Source organism: Anolis carolinensis, chromosome 3 (assembly GCF_035594765.1).
Source record: "Anolis carolinensis isolate JA03-04 chromosome 3, rAnoCar3.1.pri, whole genome shotgun sequence".
Classification (NCBI taxonomy): Eukaryota; Metazoa; Chordata; class Lepidosauria; order Squamata; family Dactyloidae; genus Anolis; species Anolis carolinensis.
Window position 1 is genome coordinate 209186481 of NC_085843.1, and position 18038 is coordinate 209204518.

The 18038-nt window shown below is 43.2% G+C and overlaps 1 protein-coding gene across 3 annotated transcripts in view; it reads left to right on the top strand.

The window, feature by feature from the left end:
- The first annotated feature begins 16578 nt into the window (after positions 1–16578).
- Positions 16579–18038, top strand: part of htr7 (5-hydroxytryptamine receptor 7) — a 58737-nt gene continuing 57277 nt past the window's right edge. Inside the window, exon 1 of one of the 3 annotated variants that reach the window (XM_062976183.1) lies at positions 16579–17427. In XM_062976183.1, the coding sequence (XP_062832253.1) occupies positions 16907–17427 (521 nt within the window). In that variant the 5' untranslated portion in view covers positions 16579–16906. The remainder of the gene's footprint in view (positions 17428–18038) is intronic. The other 2 variants (XM_062976184.1, XM_062976182.1) reach the window with 2 other exon arrangements.

An 18038-nucleotide genomic window follows, 5' to 3' on the forward strand; every position in this document is an offset into this window, starting at 1 on the left:
ACATCTGGGATTGTTTAGGACTCAGACTCCATTTTAGATGTATGCTTTAGACTTCAGTAGAAACAGAAGTATGCTTAGAGACCTCAGTGCAGGAACTGTATGCTTAGAGACTTCAGTAGAACCAGATGTATGCTTTTAGAAGTTAGTTGAAACAGACTACAGAGACTTTATTAGACTCTCAGAACAGAGAGATGTTTTGATCTTTGGACTGTTGATTATGAGAACGATGTCCTGTGTTGCCTACCCAGAGAAATTACTCCAAATCTATTTGTAACTGGATTGATAAGCAAAGTACCTGTATGCTGAATACATAAAGTTTGTGAGTAAACTAACTATATTACTTTTAAAGAAGTCTACCTATTTTTGTCTCTTGAGAGCATGATTTAAAGGCAAATATATTTTAAGGGAGAGTGGATATTTTTGGACAACTAAAAGAAACACTTCTGAAACTCTTCTATATATGTGTGTGTGTGTGTGTGTGTGTGTTTTGAGCATCGGCATATCTTTGTCCCTAACCATTCAAAGACATACCTAGGTACATCAGTTTAACAGCTGAGAAACCTATTTACCTTGCATAAATGCCATTTTCCCAAAAGGTTATGATTCTAAAAGGTCATGTTTTTATCAAGAGGTTATGGCATCATTTTTCAAAAGGTTGTGACTTCTAACAAGGTCATGCCTTTCCAAAGATTATGAAATCTCCAAAAGGTTATGGATATTTCAATTTTCCAAAATTCTCAAGACCCATCTACACTGCCAGTTTCTAATCCCAGATTTTCTGCTTTGAGTTGGATTATATGGCAATATTGTTGGAAACAGCAACCTCCCAAGCCACTCACTATTTATTTGTTAATGTATATATTTACGAGTAGTAACCTGTATTCTATGTGTATGTTGATTTTCCAGTTTAGTTTGACTCTTTGGTGTAGGAGGAGTTATAGACATGTGATTATACTGAGCATGCACAGACTCAAGATTCCATTTTGTATTCAGTATCTCTTTAGACTTCAATGGAGAAGTATTTGTTTGCACTTCAATTTGTTTGCACTTTAAAGACTGATAATCCGTGTTCTCAACACAGAGAGAAAAAGAACTATATCCTATCTGTAATGGAACTTTATTAAGAAACTAGCTTGGGGACCCGGCAGTGTCCAGGTTATTTGAAAAAGGCATTATTTGTATTTGAATGTTAGGTATTCTCAGTTTAGAGTGGGTGAACTATAATTCCCAGAATTGTGGTTCAATCCTCCCCAAACTCTGCCAGTATTCAAAGTTGGCCATTTTGAATCTGTGTAAGCATGGTTCAGATCTGTTGTTGGCTGGTCATCGCCTGGCTGCAACGAAGTACTACAGGGCAATTGTCCCGAAACATGTCAGTATCCACAGCAGGCAATGTTCAATCTGTGTGCCCAGTTTGGTCCAGATCCGTCATTGGCTGGGTTCAGTGGTCTTTGGATGCAGGAGAACTACAACTCCCAAAAGCAAGGCCCATTACCACAAACCCCTGCAGTATGTTCAGTTGGCCATGAGGCTTCTCTGTGCGAATTTTGGTCCCACTGACTAACTCCCTTTTCCCCAAACTTGTACAATATGTTGTATTGGTTATGGGGGCTCTTTGTGCCATGTTTGATCCTGGTCCATCATTGGTGGGTTTGATTGCAGGTGAACTATAAATCCCAGTACCTACTACTCCCAAATGTCCAGGCCAATTCCCCTCCAAACCCACCAGTATTCAAATCTGGGCATATGGGGATGCATGGCAAATTTTGGTCCAGACCCATCATTGTTTGGGTTCATAGCATTCTGGGTGTAAGTGAACTACAACTCCTATAAATTCCCCAGTAGGAGTCACAATGCTCTGACTTGATGCAGGGTAAATGAAAACTTCAATCCCCCAAACGCCTCCAGTAAGTTTAGTTGTTGCTCAGTTCTGCTCTGTTATGCAGACAGATTTGAAATGGAAGGGCAGTAGATGGGATCATGCAAATTTCACACCAATGGAGAACTCCGAGATGCATGCCTGTGGTGGAAAAAGCAAAATCTAGGATGAAATGGTTCCCAAATGAAAGCATTCCTTGGGTGGTGGGCCGTAGTGTTTGGGGAGGACATTGGCAGGGGTTGGGCTACATGTTCATGGAGCTTGCTGTAACCGTAATTTCAGTGGAAAAGAGTGACTTGCCGGCTTCTCAGCACTGGGAACTATAGCCTGTTTGTGGAGGCTGGAGGCCATCTGTGTGAGTGGACACCCATGCCACATACACACATACGGGTTTTCACTTTTATTATGGATGGATATGGATATGGATATAGATAGATATAGATATATAGATATAGATATATAGATATAGATGTGTCTGTATGGTGAATTAATACAAAATGTGTTATTTTTCAAAGAAGACTTTGTTTGATCTCTGAGTGCATATTTTAACTAAGAGGTTTAAAGGGCATATATATCTTTTGGACAACTTCAGCTACAAAGAAACAATCATCCTCTGCAACCGAATATATTTTTGTAGTGGCGTGTTTTTACCCTTGCCAGTCTAAAGACATGGTTCTTCAGTTTAACAGCTGAAGTTACCTGTGTGCTATTACATTCATGCTTGTGAATATCACAATATGACTGATCAATATGACTTCTAACAAGGTTATACTTTTTGTGGCTAGTGGTTTTCCAAAGGTGGTCTCCACATATTCATGAAGTTTCACATTTGCCAAAAGGATATGTGCCCATAGACTGGGTGAGGTGATGTTCCAATAGCTTATGCAATAAGTTATGTTTTGCAATAGGTTATGGAATGTCCAATATAGACTCATATAATCCAGTTCAAAGCAGATAATGTGGGATCAGATACTGGATAATAAATGGCTGTGTAGATCCAGCCACAGTCTAATACTCAAACCACCACACTATATGGGCTTGCTGCCAAAGTACACCTAATCTATATTTATTTATCTCTATAGGTATCACTACAAACAAACTTGGATGTGCATGTACACATATACAACATATTATCAATTTTCCCCTCCCTTCAAATTTCTTTCTAAGGGGAAAGACTTACTCCCAAGCCAGGAAAAATATTTTCTTTCCACATTCCTGTGCGCCAAGTCAGAATGTGTTTATATCAGTAAAGCCCTTATTCCACATGAATTTGTCTGGATGTTCGAATTTATTTTGACAGCAGTGGAGAAAGTGAGTTTTATCGCCTTCTTCTTCAACTACAAAGTGACAAAGATTTATTTCCACAGAAGTCAGGGATGGCAACAAAGAAGACAGCAGCTGCAAGAGCTCTGCTACAAGTCAAACAAACAACAAAAATGCATTTGATAAACTGTAGATGTGAGGAATCAATATGAAGCTAACATATGACGTAGCTTCTTTGCTTAAGCCTTGCATAAAATTGCTAAATGTTTAGACAGTCTATCTCTCACTAACAACACAGGTCTGTGATTTTTTTTTCTTTTTTGAGCACATTGTTCAGAAAAGCTGGAATTTACATAACTTTAAAAGGGACTATACAAAATGAAGCTGGTTGTTGTCAAAAAAAAAAAAAAGGAGAAAGAGGGGTGAATGCTATTTTTAAAAAACCAGCAATGAAAATTATGAAAAAGGAAGGAGAGCATAGATCACACTGACTAGATATGTAGTTGGAAGGGGAAACTCCTACAAAATGGTAAAAGTAAGACTCCTAAAAACTATCCACACTGCAGAATTATAGCAGTTTGACTCCACTTTAACAGCCATGGCTCCATCCTGTGGAATCCTTGGAATTTTAGTTTGTTGTGGCATTAGGGTTCTTTGACAGAGAAACTACAAATCTACAAAACTACAAATCCCAATTTCCATAACTTGAGCGGTGGCAGTTAATGTGCTGTCAAGCTGCAATAATTCTATAATGTGAATACAGCATGAGATGCCAAACTCATGGCCACCTAGAGAACTTTAAAATGGTTTGAAAAATAATATGCCAGAGAAGACACAGACAGGCTTTAAAAGCCTGCCTGAATAAAAAGATTTTGCCCTGATGCTGGAAAGATAGCAGGGAGAGGGCCATTCTGGCTTCCCTGGGCAGGGACTTCCAAAGTTGAGGGGCAGTCACCAAGAAGGCCCATTCACACCAATCGTGCTAGAGATAGAGGTGGGACTGAGATAAGAGCTTCTCCTGAGGATGTCAGGGCTAAGGCAGGTTAGTAAAAGGGGATGCAGCCAGCCAAATAGCCTGGACCTGAACCATCTAGGTCATAACCAGCGCTTTGAATAGTACCTAGTAACAGACTGGCAGCCAGTGGAGGGGGGTTGCCCGCTCCCTGTAGCCAGCCCCAATGAGCAACCTGGCTGCAGCTCTTTGGACCATATGAAGTTTCCAAGCACTCTTCAGAAGCAGCCCCACGTAGAGTGTGTTACAGTAATCCAGACAGGATGTAACTAAAGCATGTACTACTGTGGTCAGATCTGTCTCCCCAAGAAATGGGAGCACACAAGCAGCTTCCAGGATTCCTTAGACAATGGAAAAGTCACATCAAACTGCAGTATTCTACAGTGTAAATGTAACCCATCAACCTGGGATGAAAAGGTGAGAGTACAAGGGCCCTTCTACACTAACCTAAAACCCTAGAGGAAGCGGATTAAAATAACCCGCTTCCTCTCAGGTTTCTGTTCCCACCCCAAACCCAAACCCCAGGCTTTCCTGTGAGGCATGGCTAGATGGCATCAGGATGCCATCCAGACCAACTCCAGCCCCCAATTTCCCCCGCAAAACTTACCTTAAGGTACTTATCTTAATGTAAGGTCCAGATCTTTCTAGGTATGGGCCCTGTGGAGATTGAGGCCTGGAAGTGCAGAAGCAATCCCAGGAGTCAATCCCCACACAGCACACAACTGGAAAGATCCGGACCTTACTGTCCTGTTTTGTCTTTCAAGAACAGCCATAAAACAATGTGGTAAGTAAATGAAAACTGCTTTACTTCATCAAAACATAAAGAACAGCACACTCAGTGGTATAATGCAAAAGAAAGCAAGAAAGTTTTAGGGCAAACACAGTTCTTAAGTCTCTGATAAATTCACAAACCAAGTAGCAGTCTTACTTCAGACAAAGAAACAGCAATAAATCCTTAGGAGCAGTTTCCCAGATGCAGACTCGAAGCAGGCACAAGTGGAGCGAAGGCTTAGGCATTAGAGTCAGTTACCAGCAAAAGCTGACTGCACCTGCTTCTGATTTATAGCCCTGAGTTCCCCCACAGCTGCTAGGGTGGTTCCCAATTACTCAGCTGTATTTCTGGCAGCTATTCTAGCTGAACAACGTCTCTGCTTTGTTTCCTTTCGCCTTTCCTGAAATGTGGGTACTTGCAAAATCTCCTCCTCAGATTCCAACTGCCCCTCTGATTCATGAACACTTTCCTGCTCCCCTTCCTCTTCTGAAGAAGAGGAATCCCTAACACTTACCTTAAGGTCTGTATCTTTCTAGGTCTTTAATTAATGCAGAGTAAACTGGAAAAAACTGTTTACTTTGTATCAGTTTGCTTTTTCCTGAGGCATCGTTTGGACACCTAAAATAAAAAGCAAGACAGATCCCACATTTTGGGCCTGTCTGAAAGGGCCCCAAAACAACAAAATGTGTTGGACAAGCCCTGCAAAAAGTACCATCTTCACACAGGACTTGGAATTTAACATCCTAGTATGGGACTGTCTGTGACTGCTGCTCGCTTCCAGCTTGTTGTATTCACCCTCTTATTAGCTGTGATTCTTGGACTGGCTGTTCCATATTTTAGCCTGACCTATTTACATTGTCATCCAGTTAATTAACCCAAACACGTGAGCAGTGGCTAAAGCTGGCGAGCCCAACGTTCATGTACATGGTATACTGGCAAGATGAATAAAACAAGCTGTGTCATCTCTTGTGACCTATATTGTAATTTTAGAATGGCTGTTTTCAATGTCAACACAAATGTTTGCTTTTGAGAACAAAAAAGAAAGAAAGTGATTAAAAGAAATGCTCAAATCAACCCTTTAGAAAAAGCAGTGCAAACTAAAGGAAAACATTAAATATTCAGCAGTAGGTCAAATCAATTAGCCAGTGATGTGTTAATAATATTATCAATTGTATGGACACATCTGCATTCCCACCTGTTGCAAACATATGGGAAAATCCTATATAAATACCTCTATGTACAATTGTCTGTCTGTGTAAACGGCATTGAATGTTTGCTGAATATGTATGATCTGTGATCCGCCCTGAGTCCCCTTTGGGGTGAGAAGGGTAGAATATAAATACTGTAAATAAATAAATAAGTATTAAAAATCATGTTGTAATGATGCATTTAGTGCTTAAAAGATTCCCCACAGGTTGATGAGGTTTCCTTGTCCATATCCCATTGGCTCTTTGAAGTTTTGCTTGCCTGACCTACTCACAAACAATATAATGGCAGCATATTTTGTAAAATTACAACTGCATCACCAAGCACACATACAGGAAAACAAGCCCCATTAAAATTCATAAGTCTAGTTCAGTGATGTAGTGACAAATTTTTTAATGCAGGCAGTCTACAAATGAAACCAAAGTCTTCAAAGCAACATCCTAATGAGACTCCAAAATGCAGGGAGTTGTGTTGAAGTTTGACTGTATACTGACTCAGTCCACCCCACTCTCGAGTTTCCAATAGCCAGATTATCGCTTATTCAAAATGCTTGAGAAATGTTTTGGATTTTGGAAGACATGTATTTGTATATTATATACATATCCCGGAGATGGGACACAGGTCTAAACACAAAATTCATTAATGTTTGATATACCCATTACATACATAGCCAAAAAAATAATTTTATACAATAGTTTAAATAATTTTGTACATGAAACATATTTTCCATTTATTGAACCACCAGAAAGCAAGGGCATCACCACTTCAACCACCCATGTGGGCAATTCTGAATTTTGAAGGATTTGGGATTTCAGAATTCCAGGTAAGTGGTGAGCAACCTGTATAACTGGGAAAATCCACCCTTGCCTCCTTCCACTGCAACCTAGGTGTAAAGCAGATGTGATGCTGTATTTATTATTGTATTTACTGGGATCCAGAAGAGTTTAGAAAAGTTACTTTTTTGGACTATAGGGTGCATCTACACTGTAGAATTAAGGCAGCTTGACACAACCTTAATTGCTCAGTGCTTTGGAATAATTGGAAATAGCACCTTTCCCCCTCTGGCCAAAAAAGTACAAGAACCTATAAAACTACAACTCCCATGAATCCATAGCATTGAGCCATGACAATTAAAGTGGTATTTAACTGCATTAATTCTACAGTATAGATACACTTTGTCAGCACGATAACAACTTGCAGTTTTAATTGTTTGCAGTTCTTCCTTTTTCTTCTTAGAACTACATTAACTCTGTAGCATTTGGTCTCCTTAGTAGATGATCTACACAGAGAACTTGATAGGGGACTGTGTCCCTGTTGGTTCTCTTGGACCTCTCAGTGGCCTTTGATACCATAGATCATGGTATCCTTCTGAGAAGCCTTGCAAGAATGGGGCTTGGGAGGCACTGTTTTATAGTGGCTCTAGCCCTTCTTAGAGGGTCATTCTCAGAAGGTGTTGTTGGGGGATACTTGCTTGGCCCCGCAGCCTTTGTCCTGTGGATGCCCGAAGGGCTCAGTATTGTCCCGCATATTGTTTAACATCTACATGAAGCCACTTGGAGAAATAATCCGGAGTTTTGGAGTTCAATTTCATCTGTATGCAGATGACATCCAACTTTATCACTCCTTTCCACCAGTTGCTAAGGAGGCTGCTCAGGTCCTGACCTGGTGCCTGGCAGCTGTGATGATCTGGATGAGGGAGAACAAATTGGAATTGAATCCAGACAAGACAGAGGTACTACAGGGTATAGGGTTACAGCCTGTGCTGGATGGGGTTACACTCCCCCTGAAGACACAAGTTTGCATCTTGGGAGTTCTCCTGGATTCATTGCTGAACCTGTAACTCCAGGTTTCAGTGGTGGCCAAGGGAGCATTCACACAATTAAAAATTGTGTGCCAATAACTTGGGAAGTCAGACTTGGTCATGGTGGTCCATCCCAAATATATTACTACAACATGTTCTATGTGGGGTTGCCTTTGTTCAGAAGATTTAAGTAGTCCAATGGGCGGCAGGCAAATTTCTCACCGGAGTGACATATAGGGAGCATACAACATCCCTGTTACGTCAGCTCCGTTGACTGCCAGTCTGCTACCAAGCACAATTCAAAGTGCTGGCTTTAGCCTATAAAGCCCTAAATGATTCCAGCCAAGCTTACCTATCCAAACGTATCTCCCTCTATGAGACATCTTGGAGATTAAGATCGTCTGGAGAGGCCCTGCTCTCAATCCCACCTGCTTTCCAGATGCAGTTGGTGGGAACAAGAGACAGGGCCTTCTCAGTGGTGGCCCCTTGGTTGTGGAACTCCCTCCCCATTGACATTAGATCAGCCCCTTCCCTCCTGACCTTTAGGAAAAATCTGAAGACGTGGATGTGGGACCAAGCCTTTGGTTGATTTATCAGTGCAATATGTGAATGTAGAATGGTGCAATGATAACTAGAATAGCTATTGGATATTGGATTATGTGAATTTAATAATTTTAATGCTGAAATGTTTTTAACAGTTGTTTGATGTATATGTTTTATTTACTGGATGTGTTGTATGGCATCTAATCGTGTCTTGTGTGCACTGTTCTGAGTCCCCTTCAGGGTGAGAAGGGTGGGATATAAATATGGCAACTAAATACATAAATACATAAATAAATTATTGATCTTTCTTTCAACATTTCTCTTTCAGCATTTCTGAATGTTGAATTTTCTTCCAAAATTTCATTGCGGAAGTTTGGTTTCCTATGAGAAATGCTTGCATCAATTATATTTTCTTTCTTGATATTTGTCTTGTTGTTGTAATACACTGATGTATGGTTTTTAAGCATTTTTGTGCCTTAGTATTTTTTCCTATATTTTTCTGTACCTTTTATATGTGTTAGTAGACTTGTCAGTCTCACTATCTTTTTCCGTTCACTTAAGATCATGACTGGAATTGGTTGCAAAACAGTACTAAATGTCACTTGAATTTTAACGCACATATAAAACTGAGAAAACCTAGATGAAATAAAAACAAGAGAAATCAACCCAGTTAGATGGCAGACAGAGCAATTTATATGATGCATTAGAAATGCCGCAGAAGTGCACAGGTTTATGCAAAAACTACCAGATGTAGTGTAAGGCTCTTGAGGCACTGAAATCCCACACCTCATTCCATCCAGAGAATGCCATCATCTTTATGATGGCAAATAAATATGTTTCAATAAAATGTATTCCTTCTTTGTAGAACACAGAGTCTGGTGCTCTATATATACTCATATTCTTTCAGCATTTTATCATTTTTGTGATTTCCTTTTCTTCCTTCTTCCATAACATCCTCCCTCCTTTTCTCTGGTGTCCTCATTCTTTGTATGTCTCATGTGCATCAAGAAATGTGAAATCAATTTTGATGATTTATGCAGCATTTGTGTCTTAAATGGGAGGATAATTACAGGAAGTTTATTAGAAATTCACATTTAAAAATCACCTTCCAAACAATATGGAAACTTTGCCAGTGTCTCTTTACATTAAGAGATGCTGCTCAATAAAAAAATGAAACAAATTTATTTTGAGTTTTATATTATAGCAGGATGTGGGCAGCAGGAGAGATGAAATGAAGTGTTAATAGTACCAGCAATTGTGCAAGACCATTTCACAGTGGACTGCAGCTCTTTGGGGGTTGAGGTGTGTACTGAATTAATTTAATGCAGCCCAAGATACAGGGATGTGGTGTGTATTACTAATATCTATTTTCTTTTGAATCCTCCTAAGCCAAATAGAGTATAGTAGAGTCTCACTTATCCAACACTCGCTTATCCAACATTCTGGATTATCCAATGCATTTTTGTAGTCAATGTTTTCAATACATCATGATATTTTGGTGCTAAATTCGTAAATACAGTAATTACTGCATAGCATTACTGCGTATTGAACTAATTTTTCTTTCAAATTTGTTGTATAACATGATGTTTTGGTGCTTAATTTGTTAAATCACAACCTAATTTGATGTTTAATAGGCTTTTCCTTAATCCCTCCTTATTATCCAACATATTCGCTTATCCAACATTCTGCTGGCCCGTTTATGTGGGTTAAGTGAGACTCTACTGTATATATCTATGCTGTAGAATTAATGCAGTTTGACACATTTTTAACTGCCATTGTTCAGAGCTATGAATTCATGAGAGTTGTAGTTTTATTTTATTCATTTATTTATTTACAGTATTTATACCCCACCTCTCTCACCCCGACGAGGACTCAGAGCAGAACACACATACAGCAAACATTCAATGTTGATTATACAATTAACAAGGACAGACAACACAAACAGAGGCATCTTGGAGGCTGTACTTGACAACAGCCACTGGGGGCAGGGGGTGCTGTTGCTCCATCTTCCATGCTGAGGAGCTTTCCTCTGATGTCCTTAATGATGTCCTTAAGGACACCTTCATTACCTCCCTGCTAAAAGCGGTACCTATTTATCTACTTGCATTTCTGCTTTCGACCTGCTAGATGGGCAGGCAAGCTGAGGCTAATGGTGGGTGCTCAACCACAACCTGGGCTCGCACTGCCGACCTTTCGATGCGCAGGATTTTTCTGCTGCACAGCAGTTTAGCCTGCTGTGCTAAGCCCTTTGATAAGATCTTTAGCTTTCTCTGCCCAAGAGTGCTGGTGCCTCACTAAGTACAAATCCCAGGATTCTATAGCACTGAGCCATGGCAGTTAAAAGTGTAGATGCATCTCTAGTAGCTGGATTTGAATTTCAGTCAATGGAATCTTATAGTGCTTCTGAAGTTTATTTGAGCTTTTATACAAGTTTTTAATTTATGCACATTAATTGAGGTGATTTTCAGGGGACAGTGGCATTGGAATTTATTTTGAGTCATGATGGGAACATGGTTATGAGAGTGTGTAGATAGATATTAAAAATAATAAATAAATGACTTGAATAAAATGATTTATTTATTTTATTCACATTATTTTTATCTTGGCTTTCTACTGATATAAATAAATGCAAATAAATAAATAAATACAAATACTACTAATGCTAATAATGTTAGTAATGATAGCAACAACAGCAACATCTAAATTACCAGGATTTCTTAAGCAGACATGTTTTATTCTAAGACTGAATGCTAAGGAATCCTGGGATTTATAGTTTGGTGAGTCGCCAGCAATTTTTGACAGAGAAGGCTAAAGAACTTATCAAACTATAACTTCCAGGATCCCATCACATTGAGCCATGGCAGTTAAAATAGTGTCAATACATTAATTCTGAAGTGTAGATGTACTCTAAGTATTATAACTCACAGTAAGTGACACTGGTGGCTTCAGCTGTAATACAATGACATGAAAGAGCCTTTTTTTTACAGTCTCAAAGGGGTTCTCATTCTCATCATGTTCTGGGCCTAAAATCTGTCTGAAGTAGTCAATCAGTGTGGTTTCCCATCTGCTGTTTATACCGGGAGCATTTTGCATTTTCAGCATTGGGCAAGATTTGAATTACAAATGTCTCTATTTTGTTTTCTGTTTAATTTTACGAGAACATACATTTATATAAATTGGAGGAAGGGACACAGGCTTGGAATCCGATGCCATTTTACTGTCTTTTTTCCATCCAAAACTACAGAAGTTCAGCTTCTTTTCACTGAGCCTGGTCCAATTTGAAACAAAACCATTCAACTATATTTTTCTCTCTACTTGCATAAAATTGACCTGCTTCCTCCCCTCGCCCTCCATTCCTGGCTCAAAGAAGATGTAAGAAGCTTCTTTTCTACAAATGCTCTCAGTCCATGCAAGACACTTCTGTTATTTTTAGCTTTATCACTTCTCTGATGTCTCCTTTTCCTTATTTGACTTCATGGATCGTTCACCTTTCTTTTGCTTTCATCTCCATTTCTTTGATTCCAAGCCCAGCTTTACCATTCTTGGGCAGCACTGAATTTGAACTGTTTATTCTGCCTGTTGTGCTATAGAAGTCCACATGTTTGACAACAATTATACAATATAGTGTGCTATCAGGGGGACCAAATGAAGGCCCTATCTACACCTCCATATAACACAGCTAAGCTTCTGGATATGGTGATGCAGTGAGAAGTTCAGTTCTAAAGCTGGTCATTAGGAAAAGATATGCCCAAAGCCAAGGTGAGTAGAGAACCATATGAATGATAGAGGGATTACTGGAAAATGTGACGCTAAATCAGAAAGGAGATGGCATAAAATGGTCAAGATAGCCCAAATAACGCCAGAGTGTTAAGCAGACGAAATGATGGATCACATACTCAGCTGCTGCAAGAAGATCGTGCAGGCAGACTACACGCAGAGGCATAATACCGATGATCAGATGATCCATTGGAACTTGTGCCACAAATACCATCTGCCTGTGACAAAGAACTGGTGGGATCACAAGCCTCAAAAATTTACAGAAAATAAATACGTCAAACTACTCTGGGACTTCCAAATTCAGACTGACAAAGTTTTGTCAGCTGCAAAAGGCCACCCTACTCGATTTGCTTGCATTATTTGCTGATACATCACACAGCCTTAGACACTTGGGAAGTGTCCGACATGTGATCCAATACAACAGTCAGAATAGTGATCTTGTTTGCTGTGTACTAATCTTGTTGTGTATCAAATAATAATAATTTATTACCTGCCTTTCCTTGTGGTTTGAGGCAGGGTATAACATGGTTGAAATATCGAGATAAAACAAAACACTATTAAAATGCATATAACAAATATACACAGATAAAATACCAATTAAAATTCACTCTGCAGGTTAAAATTCACATGTTAGAATTGACTGGGTTGGCTTGCCGGAAAAGATTGGTATTCTGAAGTGTTTTATATTCTGACAGCTGATTTAGCTGTTGGAGCTCTTCATGCAGGTCATTGCAGTCATGGGGCAGCCGATGAAAACATCTCCCAGGGGACCTAAGTGTTCAGGGCGGATTGTACAGGAGAAAGCGATCCTGTAGGTAACCTGGATCCAAACCATGTAGGGCTTTAAAGGTCAAAATCAGCACTTTGTACTTTGCCTGGAAACTAATTAGCAACCAATGGAGTGACTGTAGTATAGATGTAATACCCTCACTCCTGGATGTTCCTGTAACTAATCTGGCTGCTGTCATTTGAACTAATTGGAATTTCTGATCTTGGTACAAAAGTAGCCCAATGTAAAGCACATTGCAGAAGTTCAACCTTGAGGTTATCAGCTCATGCACTACCATCTTTAGGTTCTCTCAGTCTAGGAAGGAGCACAATTGGCGTATCAGCCAAAGCTGGTAACAAGCACTCCTGACCATTGCATCTGACATTTGGAAAGACTGATCCAGGAGAACTCCCAATCTGTGAACACAGTCTTTCAGGGGGAGTGTAACCCCATCCAGAACTGGTTGATATACCTCCATCCCCAGGATAGGGCCTTTGATGACAAGCACCTCTGTCTTGTCTGGATTCAGTTTCAATTTGTTTTTGTCATTCAACCCATTACCTCCTCCAGGCATTCATTCAGAGGAGAGAATCCTTCTTTAGCTAAAGCTGGCTAGCATTGAAACATGTTTAGAGCACCAAGAAATCGTTGCCAACTTACTGTCAATTAATATACTCCATTTCAATTTTATTTTGCAGTGGTTTTTTTTGTTCAAGAGTTACTGTTGTGAGGTTTGAGATAGAATGGCTTTTTGGATACTCCCACAAATAGAGTTCCTAGCATTCCAAGAGTAAGTGGAGAACTCTGACTCCCCTCTGAATGGTATTGAAACATAGCTCCCATTATTCTTCAGTACTACTGGCTATCACTGATAGAAGTTGCAATCCGATGCCATTTAACGAACTATAAGTTGTTCATCTCTACCAGAGAAATATTGTGCAGCTTTGGGGCTTCTCTGGATGGTATGGAACTGCCACTCCCATCATTTGCTGCTGATAAAGGTACAGGGTGGGCCAAAAATCACCAAGCAGTCCTATATATAGTGTATATGATGCTATGGTATTGGACGTCATTTATGAGATTTGATTTTATCCCACATAATGTAAATTTATTTCCTGTATAGGCAGTTCCCAAGTTATGAACAATAGTTTATATAGGTTTGTTCTTAAGTTGAATTTGTATGTAAGTTGGAACAGGTACCCTGTGGGGTTTTTTTTGTTTTTTTTTGTTTTGCTGTCTGTGCCCCTGTTCAGAAGATCTCATCTCACTTTCTGTCCCTGTGATAATTGGATTTTGAAAAAAAATGGGCTTGTTGTGGAAACAAGGATTGGTGAGAAAGCTTCAGTTAAAAATCTTTCCCCACATGATTACTCTTTCAGGAGTGATTTTCCCTTCCTAGGGGCAGATTTCTCTCACTTCCTGTTGTCTCACGTCCATTCTTAACAACATGGGAGTTATTATATATTGAAATCCTCTTCATACCTTTTTCTAGATAAGGGACAGTCAACCTTTATTGAACAGAGAACCAGATAAGTAGGAACAAGAAAGAGAGCTCCACATAAAAACAATATCGCTATGACCTGAAGGGAAAGGTGAGAAGGGAAAGGTGAGAAGAAAGATGAGAACTGCAGGCACCACTTTCCTCTCAACTTCTCTCCTCAGAAGTGAGGAAAGGTTGCTTCTCTGGAGGGGCTGGATAAGGGACAGTCAACCTTTATTAAACAGAGGGCAGATAAGGAGGGACAAGAAAGAGAGCTCCACTTTAAAACTATATTGCTAGACCCTGAAAGGAAAGGGGAGAAGAAAGATGAGAAAGAGGTGACTGAGGCCACCGAGGGGCAACACTTTCCCCTCAACTTCTCTCCTCAGATGTGAAGAAAGGTTGCTTCTTTGGATGTGCTGGATGAGGGACAGTCAACCTTTATTAAACAGAGGGCAGATAAGGAAGGACAAAAGAGTCCCACTTAAAAACTATATCGCCATTCGCTGAGGGCAGTGGTTCCCAAACCTTGGGCCTCCAGGTGTTTTGGACTTCAACTCCCAGAAATCCCAGCCAGTTTACCAGCTGTTCGGAACTGTGGGAGCTGAAGTCCAAAACACTTGGAGGCCCAAAGGTTGGGAAAGGTAAGAAGGATGAGAAAGAAGTGACTGAAGCCAGCAGGGGGCGCCACTTTCCCCATAACTTCTCGCTTCTTTGGGGCTTCCGGACGGTCAGGTCAATCTTTATCGAACAGAGGGTTGAGAGAGAAAGAGGGAGAGGGAGGAGGGGAGAGGAAGAGAGGAGAGAGGGAGGGAGGGACTGAGAGGAAGGGTAAGAGAGGAGGAGGAGGGGAGAGAGAGGAAGAGAGGGAAGGGGAGAGGGAAGGAGCAGGAGGGGAGAGAGAGGGGGAGGGAGTGAGGGGAAGGGATAGAGAGGGGAGAGGGATAGAGAGGGGAGAGGGATAGAGAGGGAGGAGAGAGGGAGAGGGCAAGGGAGGGGAGGGAAAGAGGGGGAGGAGGGGATAGAGAGGAAGAGAGGGAAGGGGAGAGGGAAGGAGCAGGAGGGGAGAGTGAGGGGAAGGGATAGAGAGGGGAGAGGGCAAGGGAGGGGAGAGGGATAGAGAGGGGAGAGGGATAGAGAGGGAGGAGAGAGGGAGAGGGCAAGGGAGGGGAGGGAAAGAGGGGGAGGAGGGGATAGAGAGGAAGAGAGGGAGAGAGGAGGAGAGAGAGGGAGGGAGAGGAGAGAGGGAGAGAGGGGGGAAGATGGAGGAGAGGGAGAGGGCAAAGGAGGGGGAGAGATTGGGGAGGAGGGGATAAAGAGGGCGGGAGGGAGGAGGGGATGGAGAGGCAGAGAGGGAGGGAGAGCGGGGAGACAGGGGGGAAGGGAGGTGAGAGAGAGGGAGGGAGAGAGGGGGGAGGAGGGAATAAAGGGGGGGAGGAAGGGAGAGAGGGAGGAGGGAATGGAGAGGGAGAGCGAGGGAGGGGGAGATGGAGGAGAGAGGGAGAGGGCAAGGGAGGGGGAGAGTAGGGGATAAAGAGGGAGGAGGGGATAGAGGGAGAGCCGGGGAGGGGAGAGAGGGGATGGGGAGGGAGACAGACACACACCCACTCCTGGCCATGCCCTGAAGGCAAAGGCGGGAAGAATGAGGAGGTGTCGTCGACTTTCCCTTCAGTTCCACCTTTCCCCCTCAGAAGTGATTAATGCACTCGCTTCTCTTTCGTTTCAGGGAAATGGACAGCCAGAGAGTCCATTTCTGAGCCGAGAGTCAAGAGAGAGGGGTCCGCATCATAAAAGCCACCCCACCTTGCCCTGAAGGCAAAGAAAGCGGAGGAAAAGGCGGCTTCGACCTCTTTCTCGGTGCCCCTTTCCCCTCGACTCCCGACTTCTTTGAGAGAGGCGCTTCTCCAGGCTTCTCCTCCCTCGCCCAGCCTCGACACAATCTGCGTTATTGGGGGCCAGTCAAACTTTAGATTGCCTCGCGCTCCAAGGCAAAGGCGGGAGGCGGCGGCGGCGGCGCGAAGGAGGCTCGGCCAGCGAGGGGCGCCTCTGCCTTTCCTTCCTCTCCGCGCCTCAGAAGCGACTGAGCGGCCGCCGCTGCCTCCCTCCTCTCTCCTCCTGGGTCCGCCATGGCCGTCGGTGTCTGCTCGGGGCGCGCGGGCTGGGGCTGAGGCTGGCACTGCCCCCTCGGAGGCGGGCCTCCGTCCTCGTCCTCCGCTGAGCATGCCCTCGAAGTGGCTGCTGCTCGGACGGCGAAGACAGGCGCGTCTGCTCCTCGTATCCCGGGCGGGAGGCCGGAGCGCTGGGAGGCACCGTCGCGGGGAGAGGAGGGCATGCGGGGGGCGGGCGGGCGGCCCTGCTCCTCCTCGTCCTCGCCTCCTGCCCCTTTCTCCGGGGCTCGGGCAACATGATCGCGGGCTCCCTCCACCCGCCCCGCTTAGGGATCAGCGGGAAGCTCTTGCAAGGGGTCACCGCCAGCCCCGGGGGCGGAGGAGAGCCCGAGGGAGGCGATGCCAGCGGGGTCGGGAGTAGCACCAGCACCAGCAGCTCCGAGAGCAGCTTCGACGCCGCCGCCGGGAGCAACGAGACGCTGTGCGGGGAGCAGATCCTGGGCTACGGCGACGCGGAGAAAGTGCTGATCGGGGCCGTGCTGTCGCTGCTGACCCTGCTGACCATCGCGGGCAACTGCCTGGTGGTCATCTCGGTCTGCTTCGTCAAGAAGCTGCGGCAGCCCTCCAACTACCTCATCGTCTCGCTGGCCCTGGCCGACCTCTCCGTGGCCGTGGCCGTCATGCCCTTCGTCAGCGTCACCGACCTCATCGGTGGCGAGTGGATCTTCGGGGCCTTCTTCTGCAACGTCTTCATCGCCATGGACGTGATGTGCTGCACCGCCTCCATCATGACCCTCTGTGTGATCAGCATCGACAGGTGGGTGAGCCTCCCGCTTCCCAGATTCCCAGCTTTCTCTACTGGGTTACATGAGTCTACACCAGGCATAGGCAAACTCCAGCCCTCCAGGGGTTTTGGACTTCAACTCTCACAATTCTTAACAGCCCATATTTATTTATCGGGTCAGAAGTGAACCAAGGGTACAGTCGTAACGTGTTTAAAACAAACAAAGTTACAAACTTGGCATTATATTAAATGTCCTTTGGCCAGTAGCTGGTCACTCGGAGTGCATCTGGTGTTGCTATAAGAAGGTCCTCCATTGTGCATGAGTTTTAAGCTGCCACTTTTGGACTCTCACTTGCTGAGGTGTTCCTGCGAGTGTCTGTAGACCTGCATGTGGCAGGGTTCAGACTGTATTGTAATAGATCAGGGGTCCCCAAACTAAGGCCCGGGGGGCGGATGCGGCCCTCCAAGGTCATTTACCCGGCCCCCGCCCTCAGTTTTAGACTTAGGCTTGCCCAAAGTCTGAAATGACTTGAAGGCACACAACAATCCTAATTAACTTGACTATCTCATTGGCCAGAAGCAGGCCCACACTTTCCATTGAAATCCTGATAGGTTTATGTTGGTTAATTTTTTAAAAAGTATTG